Raw genomic sequence first — 9,163 nt, 5'->3', positions numbered from 1 at the left:
TGCTGAACTCTATTAAGATCTAACTCGTCAGGATGCCCCTGCTGTACTCTATTAAGATCTAACTCGTCAGGATGCCCCTGCTGAACTCTATTAAGATCTAACTCGTCAGGATGCCCCTGCTGAACTCTATTAAGATCTAACTCGTCAGGATGCCCTGTTGTACTCTATTAAGATCTAACTCGTCAGGATGCCCCTGCTGTACTCTATTAAGATCTAACTCGTCAGGATGCCCCTGCTGAACTCTATTAAGATCTAACTCGTCAGGATGCCCCTGCTGTACTCTATCAAGATCTAACTCGTCAGGATGCCCCTGCTGTACTCTGTTGAGATCTAACTCGTCAGGATGCCCCTGCTGAACTCTATTAAGATCTAACTCGTCAGGATGCCCCTGCTGTACTCTGTTGAGATCTAACTCGTCAGGATGCCCCTGCTGTACTCTGTTGAGATCTAACTCGTCAGGATGCCCCTGCTGTACTCTATTAAGATCTAACTCGTCAGGATGCCCCTGCTGTACTCTATTAAGATCTAACTCGTCAGGATGCCCCTGCTGTACTCTATTAAGATCTAACTCGTCAGGATGCCCCTGCTGTACTCTGTTGAGATCTAACTCGTCAGGATGCCCCTGCTGTACTCTGTTGAGATCTAACTCGCCAGGATGCCCCTGCTGTACTCTATTAAGATCTAACTCGTCAGGATGCCCCTGCTGTACTCTGTTGAGATCTAACTCGTCAGGATGCCCCTGCTGTACTCTGTTGAGATCTAACTCGTCAGGATGCCCCTGCTGTACCCTGTTGAGATCTAACTCGTCAGGATGCCCCTGCTGTACCCTGTTGAGATCTAACTCGGCAGGATGCCCCTGCTGTACTCTATTAAGATCTAACTCGTCAGGATGCCCCTGCTGTATTCTGTTGAGATCTAACTCATGGATGCCCTTGCTGTACTCACAGCTGTACTCACAGCACGTGCGTGCACATCCGGAGTGGGACGCCTCGCCAACCCTGGCCACTAATTGGATGCGTGTTCAAACAGTTCTCCTCATCTCATCATCCCTGCGCCTCACGTCTGCAGCAGCGCGCTGAGCCGACGTCAGTCCAGGAGGAAGGGAGGACGCCGCAGGATGCTGCTCTGTGCGCTCGTCGTCTGCTCTACATTTGTGGCGACCAGAACTCCAGAACAACACCGCTCGAGAAGCTTCATGTGGCTTTGACACTGTCCCCGCTTACATGTAGCAGACGACATTTTAAGAGCCCACACAGAGGCGTCACGGGATTTTTTAACTGTACTGCAGGGCCTTGGACGTGCTTTACTTGTTTTCTGAGTAGTGCCTTTCTACCTGCCGCGTGGATCAGAGCGAGCCAGACGCCGTGGTGATACATTAACCCGTGCCCACACGTCATCACAACTCGTCCTGCCCGCCTCACCCTGTCAGCTCGTCTTGTCGCCAGCTTTCCTCCACATCCTCTCAGCGAAGCGCTGTCACGAGGATTTTACACGGACTGTCGTACCTACCGGTTACCGCGACTCTCACCTCTACAGCTGCCTGTTACCCTTGACCCGCGGAGTATTGACCCGAATTTGTTGCCTTCACTCCGCGCACTCGTCGCTCCGCTCTCCTCCACTCCACTCCGCTCCGCGCGCGCCAGCAGTGCAGTCGCAAGTCGGAATAACAACACCACCACCCGTCACGCCGTGTCGGAATGCTTTTCGCGGAGGCCCCGGCTGAGCCCTCTCCGGATTCCCAGGATTCTGGCAGCGGTAACTCCTCCACTGACTCCCCCCGGAACTCCAGCGCGCAGGGAAGGGAGGAGCGGCAGGCCAGCTTCGGCTTCGGGCCCAGGCAGAGGCCGCAGGAATCTCACTCCTGCAGGTGCAAGAAAGGGATGGATCCACATTTCCACTTCGATGATTACGGTAAATCTGCACACTCTGTTAACACAATAACCGCGCTTCAGGTTTCAGCACCTGGGACAGGGACATTGTAAGGTAAGTGGCATTTAGAAAGGACGGGGAAAGTTCGAACAGCGCCTAACCCCTCCCCCTATGCACATACGGCCCTACCGGCACCAACACAAGGATGGGATGCCAATTAGCTTCCAAACAGAGAGAAGTAGTAAAGTATTCTGATATTGATCTAGCTTTTGTTCCCGTCCGTCCCACCCGCTTGTACATGATGGTGCGGGTTGGCACTGAAGCCTATCGTTACTGTATTTACGACAGCGGTGTATTTTCCCCCATCTTCCCACCGACTTTACCATGGTTTACAAGCCGATGGTAAAAACCACCCGATCCCCAGTGCCGCAATTAGCGGAAACATATTGTACTTTTATTCGGCGGCGGCGCAACAGATGCACTCCGTAAGATAACGCCTGCCCGGGCGGGCGGTCCATGGATCATCCGCGCGATGCTGAACACCCCCGTCCCTCCGCAGAATGGCAATCCCTCACTCCGGGGGAGCCCCCGCCCCATCCCTCACGCGCTGTCGGCATGACAGAGGGGTTCGTCTCCCATTGACAGAAACCTCGTACAGAAACGTCGATGCCGTCTTATGGTAAACGCATTGAGGACTTAAGCAAGGGAGGTTCTATTGCATCGGGATTGATTCGCCATTTGTTCTGGGGAAGCCGCGACAGATTTACGGAGCCTGGAAGGCAGCCTTTACTTTCTTAAATTGGTCGCGCATGGAGGGGGCGGGGCGGCGGCGGATTGGTGCCCCCACGCCAGCTCAGCTCTCCGTCATAACTAGCAGCCAAGCTTTCACTGCCGGAGTGTTGGACTGGAAGATAATGTCTGTCAGGCTTCTCCCTACTCCCGCGTCCTTTGGCGTCCTTTCAGAACGCAGCGAGCGGGACGATTTCACGACCGATTTGCTGAATGATGGCAGCGCGAAAGCGGTGATTGTGCCAGCTCCCTTGCCCATCCTCCAGCGCACAGGGGATTTAGCAAAACGAAATGAGTTATGGAAATCCCCCCTCCCACTTTGCACGATTGGAAAGGAAGGCGGGAGAACGCTACCAGTCCAATTGTGCGCGTGATTCCCGCTGGTCTGACGTGTAATAGCCTTGGTGTTTCGCTCATCTTGGCCGGCTGAAGGGCACGACTAGTCCAATCCCGCGGCACCCCGCCCCGCGAAGAAGCCAAGCTAAATTGGCAGGCTGCGTTTCAGATCATTGCTACTGCTATGAGATCCCCAGATCGCACCGCTTCGGCGAATGACTTAGAGTGAGAAGCGGCAGTTCATCAAGCCAAGCGGCCCCATCATATCGCCTCTGCACCACGGGCAGATAGGAACGCGCCTGTTATGAGTGTGTGGAGCGCCTTATTTGGGCGATGCGTATGATGGATGTTAGTCGGTAAGAAATCGTTGCTCGCTGATGGAGGCCTGTAGAAAGGTATTGGCCCCGGCGGGAACTTCTGGCAGACAACCGCCGGCAAATCCACCGCGCAGTCTCATTTCGGGGGGCAGATTTATAGTCTATTATCCCGTCAAGTATAACTATTGACGTCCGCGCGGCCGGCTGTCCGTCTTCCGCCGCGGTGCAGCCGTGTTCGTCCCTCCATGTGAGAATGAATCGCCTCCCTACCTGGTAGCCTCAGAACACAAAGTCTGTAAGTTATGGCGGTGTTCGCCACATTGGCATGACGTCAGGAAAGGTAGGCTTTGTTCCGTGTGACGTAATAAGTCGCTGTGCCTCAGCCATGACATGGCTATCGTCTGACACGCGTGTGCAGACATGCCGACATGTTGGACTTCTTGCGCGCACCAAACGTTGCTGTCTATTATGTTTTAACCGACCGTTTGTGCCGGTATGCACATATTAGTGTTGGGTGCGTTTCCTTAGAAAAACAACCAAACTTGACAAACTTATTTTAGATTCTGATAATAGAAAGGCATTCTTGACAATTCTAAACATTCTGAAATGCTGCGTTAGTTAGCTGAATGTCTGGGAAACTTGTGAATGCATATAAAGAAAGCGTGTCATAACAGTGATTACAGTCGCCATCCCTTCCTTTCCTCTAGTACAAACACCCTCTGGACCTGTAGCATACTTCACCTATCTACCGTGAGAACTGGCTTCAAGCAGTCCTACGATTTGATAGACTCTATAAACTCTTTAAGACGTCATTCTCCTGCTCTGATTGACAGGCCGTGGACCCCGAGGTCTCTTGAACAATCAGAGACATGTCCCAGCGAAAGGCCCGGTGCTCTCCGGAGCCCAGACGGCAAGTCTCTACCGCAGCACGCCATTAGGCAGACTATTAGTGAACCCTGGCAAGTCGCTAAAGGGAGAGTCTGTTCCACCGCTGGGTAATGCCATTACGATGGGAGTAATTAGGTTAGTGTAGAGGCCGCGGAATGAAGAGAAGGGAGCAGCAGTGCTATTTATACCGGCCTAGCGGGGAGGGAGGGGGGGGGGGAGTCCGATCAATTACTGAAAACAAAATCCGCGCTTCTGTTGAGTTTTCAAAGTTCTCGCGGAACGGAAGCTGGACCGGTGTCTTGACTGAGTTAATCACTTTCAGGAAAGAGGTTCCCCTCCGGCAGGGCACTGTTTGTGTTTTGTTTTTTGTGTGTTTGTACCGATAACTGAAAATCCTCTTCACGGATTTGTTTGAATGGTGGCGTGTTGCGATTGGTAGTTATCCGCGTTTTGATGAAACATTTCGATTTCGTGCACCGTAGCAGTATTTCGAACCTGTGTCATAAAGCAAGCAGGAAGGCCAAATATCTTTCCCAGTGAATTAGCAACCCTAAATCTTCCCAGATGGGAATCTGAGAGAACTTAAACGGTGAAGCTTTTGTTTCTAATTGCTCGGGTAGACAAAGCGTATTCCAGATGGCGCACGTATACACCTGAAGTAGTGATAGGGGTGCATTTTATTCTCCATCACCCGCTGTTATACGTCATAGATAGTGCAAACCTGGTCCGTTCGGTATATAGATCTTGTCAAATGGTTGTAACTAAAAATAGGTGGCGGCACTTGAGATGCAAACAGAATTGACAATCATCACATCAACATTCCAACCCTGTACAGGAAGCCGCAGCATCTGGTACTCCGCGTCCCTGTGACGTCACGTTAGCGATATTGTGATACTGTAATGTGGCAAAAAATACTTTAATCTGGTCGGGAACCGATGCGACATGTCATCTCCCTCCCCCGCTTGTGCGTCAGACATCCGATTAATTAGTGCTGAACATGTTTAATCCCTCGTCTTCTTTGTGGTGGCTAATGAGCTCCGCTCGGCGCGTTGTGCGTGGGTTTAAGGCCTACAGACGGGTGTAGGCGAGGGAGACATCGTTGTTTTTATATTTGTCTCACGGCGTCTGTACTGATGCAGAGTCCTGGTGCATTAGGCGCGGGAACGACTGTGCGTGCGGATCTAGAGTAGTAGATTGGTTTCCAGTCCGGTGGGTAGTTAGTATAAGGGGAAGTGTAATCAGTCCCGACAACACTGGAATATAAACCAGCGGGAGGACAAATACTCTTCAGACCCGGAGCTGGTCAGGTTTGATAACAGGACTATAGGAAGCACATCACAGCGTCGGCAAAACCCTTACATAAATCTGGCTCTGAGTGCGATACCATTTTGGTAAGGGTATTTCGTGTAGCAGCGAAAGACGTGATTTGATTAAAGAAGAGTCACGGTAACGGTAACGATGTCGCATCGATGGTAATACAATCACACCTGGACTCACCTACCACTCGAAACTGAGCATAATGGTTGCTGATAACAGGGTGGGGTTAACTATGTAGAAATGGACGGGACTGTTTCAATGTGTGACAGGCTGTTCAGTGTAATATAACCAGCTGCTGTCGCGCCGCGTGCCTGCGAAGCTGGTGTGTTACGCCGAAGGGCGGTTATACCGGCTATATAGATACAGATAAAGAATGTGGCTCGTGACCGGAGGCGGTTGCCTGCGCCAGGTGGTTGTCCGAACAGGTTTGACTGTAGTACGCATGCACAGGAGATGACGTAACGACAAACCTGTAACAGGAAGGACTTGATCAGTGTCACTTAGAGGAGAAAGTAGCTTGTTAGACTTGGTTAGGCTTACCTAAGTCCTTCCCATCAGGCTATTGTTGCGTCTACGAAGATCTCTATTATAATTTCTCATAAGCGTTGCCTCGGTCCTATTAGAACCATGTTACAGGAGTAGCAACACCTTTATCATGATCATTACTTGACATGAATCAGACCATGTAAGAAAAAAGGATATGTCAGATGAAGAAAGTGCTAACAACAGGATCTGGTCTTTAATTCCGAAGTAGGATTGAACCCGAATATCAATAACGGCATTTTCTCATTTGGCTGTGCTTTATTTTTGGAAATTTTTATTTGTCTGGTAAATTGATATCGATAAGCTGCCTTATTGCTGCTAAAGAATCAATTAGATGATAATAAATCATACGATAAACATTGTTTATTCTGAATAATCATGCTGATGACTTGGCTCATCGTACGTCTTCTAAGACTTCTCTTACTCACGGTGCAACCTTCACATACCCCTGCCGGTTAAATGAACGGCCGGAGATTTTGTCGGCCAATTCTGAACACTAGTTGGTGTCTAACTGCCCTTCTGATGATGTCCGGTCCTGCTGTGAGTGAGTGAGTGAGTGAGTGAGTGAGTGAGTGAGTGAGTGAGTGTGTGTGTGTGTGTGAGTGAGTGAGTGAGTGAGAGTGAGTGAGTGAGTGACTCAGTGAGTGAGTGAGTGAGTGAGTGAGTGAGTGAGTGAGTGAGTGAGTGAGTGAGTGAGTGACTGAGTGACTGAGTGACTGAGTGACTGAGTAAGTGAGTGGGAAGATATGAAATGGCCTCATGTGCCCGGAGCTAAGAGTTCATCATCTCAGTGAGGCAAACGTCTTCAGGCAGATCTTGGAAGGACCTTGGGGGATTTCTAAGTGTCCAAAGTTTGACAGATTTGTCAACAATCTTTCAGACTGCCAACGGTTTCTCGGTGACCTCCAAATATCTCTTGATGACTTTTCTACGATCCTCAATATCTTCAAATAATCTTCAAGACCTTATGCGAGGGAACAGTTACCTAAGCAACTTGCAATTGATGGCTTTGGGAAACGGGTAGGCGTTTCAGGTAGCATCGTCTCCCCTTCCCTACTGGCTTTTTACCTGGATTGGGGCAAACCGAGTTTATCTGTAGAAAATTTGAAATGTCCAACATTCTATTTGGTAGGGTTTGTATCTCTTATGGGTTTCTGCTTTCATATTCAAAACAGAAGACGAAAAAAACACTTGTGGCGTATCTATCTAGGCCATGCGATAGACATACCAATTGTCTATCGCAAACTTACTACCAGATTCTTTATCCCTGCATTTTGGTCATAATCTATTCACTGCTAATTTGAAATTGATGTAGTCCCAAGTCTTTTGACTTCTGTCTCATAAAACCAGGCTCTACGACCTTTTCCTGGAATGGAATCGATGCGACGTTCCCGGAGCGGGTAACCATGGTAACGGCGAGGCGTGTAAAGACATCTGGGATTCACGATGTCCTGCCTGCCTTGTCGGGATCCCAACATCAGGAGACCGGTGTCAAGCCACATTTCTGCCCCTGCCAAATATCTGACCCAACACTGTGAGTATACATGAGAGGAGAAACAGTGGTGCGTGGTACTTTTTGAGCAGAGGTTTGAGCGGATTTTGGGAGGATGGGTCTCGCTGTGGAGGCTAAACCTAACACTGATCCTAACTCCACGCACGCGCACTACCCCACGGAGCAAAAATCTGGCGGAGCAGAAATTCGGCGCGACACCGGGCTCAGCTCTGCCAGCGAGCGGGCTCTGACATAATTTCACACTTCAAGGGAGACATTCCGCAGTTTCCCCTGCACCACGCCCACCTGGCAGCCCTTGGTTCTCTGTTGTTTGAGGATCACGCAGTCGATGATTGCCAGTCGGGCGATCCGCAGCTCCTGGCTGTTATTGCAGTCTTGGCTGATTAAGGAGAACGCTGCGGGTTCATTACGTTTATTTTTATACATCATGCAAGTTTGGGTGTCAATTATTCTCTTGACATCCGATGCCCGCAGAAATATTACCCGGTATTGCATTCATAGTCTTTGTGATCATACTTCTACTGTATACCTACTGGCGTCGTTTGGTCACGGGATTATTTTCCGATATTGCATCCTTGGGTAATGCCGAGCCTTTGACTGCTGAGGCCGTGTGTTTGGCTGTGGGAGATTGTTCTGAGTATGATTGGCTTTTGAAATGTCTGACAATCCTTCGGCTACAAAACGTAGTAATTACAGCATCGGCTGATTTTTGAACTGTACTGAAAGGGATTGCATGCAGATAATCCTGCATTTTTCTGGTTAGAGAAATATCCTCAATTATATTCCAGCTACAGATATGATGTAGCGGATTTGGCAGCCGAATCCTTTTATGTGTGCTTTGCTGTTTGAGAGGGCACGGGATATGATTGCTAGGCATGATAATCCCTCCATCATCTTCTCACAGAAATAGTTTCTGTTATCACCACTTATGTGGGCTTGCACTTTCCCGTTGAAGATTACAAAGAAAGCGATGATTGGTTTCAGACAATCCTCCAATCTTCAGGTCACAGAAATATTCCCCGTTATTGCCGTCACGGGAAATGTCCTTTGTCTAATTGACCCCCGGGGAGGAAATTCAATCCGAGTCCTCCCGCCGCGACGATGGTCCCGCGATCTCCGGACTGCTCAATCACCTTCGGGACGTGCTCGCTGGAGCCGCCGCGATCCGGTAATTGAAACTGTCGCATTTGCTAGTCTCCAAGCAGACCTACGGGTTGGCAAAGACCGTATCCAACAGGCAGAAGGAGTTTTTATAGCCAACCCAAGTCTCATAGCCAACCCAACCAACCTTGAGACCAACCAACCTTGGGTTGGCTATGAGACTTGGGTTGGCTATAAAAACTCCTTCTGCCTGTTGGATACGGTCTTTGCCAACCGGTAGGTCTGCTTGGAGATTAGCATTTGCCACACTCGTGAGGAGCGTGGCTTTGTGAAAACGACGGACGGCAAGGCGTTAGAATGATGGGTCTCCTGCATGGACGCAGACCGAGCATGCAGCAGCCGGGAACTTCCGCCTCTCCCGACTCCCATGTTCGCTTTAATGACAGACTGTACGCACGGCCCATGCCGATTTGTACCACAGCTGAGGGCA

At 49.9% G+C, this 9,163-nt stretch overlaps 1 protein-coding gene across 3 annotated transcripts in view; it reads left to right on the top strand.

The window, feature by feature from the left end:
* Positions 1-1,276: 1,276 nt before the first annotated feature.
* Positions 1,277-9,163, top strand: part of LOC136448141 (kin of IRRE-like protein 3) — a 75,770-nt gene continuing 67,883 nt past the window's right edge. Inside the window, exon 1 of one of the 3 annotated variants that reach the window (XM_066447303.1) lies at positions 1,277-1,911. In XM_066447303.1, the coding sequence (XP_066303400.1) occupies positions 1,698-1,911 (214 nt within the window). In that variant the 5' untranslated portion in view covers positions 1,277-1,697. The remainder of the gene's footprint in view (positions 1,912-9,163) is intronic. The other 2 variants (XM_066447305.1, XM_066447304.1) reach the window with 2 other exon arrangements.

Source organism: Branchiostoma lanceolatum, chromosome 14 (genome assembly GCF_035083965.1).
Source record: "Branchiostoma lanceolatum isolate klBraLanc5 chromosome 14, klBraLanc5.hap2, whole genome shotgun sequence".
NCBI lineage: Eukaryota > Metazoa > Chordata > Leptocardii > Amphioxiformes > Branchiostomatidae > Branchiostoma > Branchiostoma lanceolatum.
The sequence above is the reverse complement of the archived record's forward strand: the minus strand, read 5'-3'. Positions and strand labels throughout refer to the sequence as shown.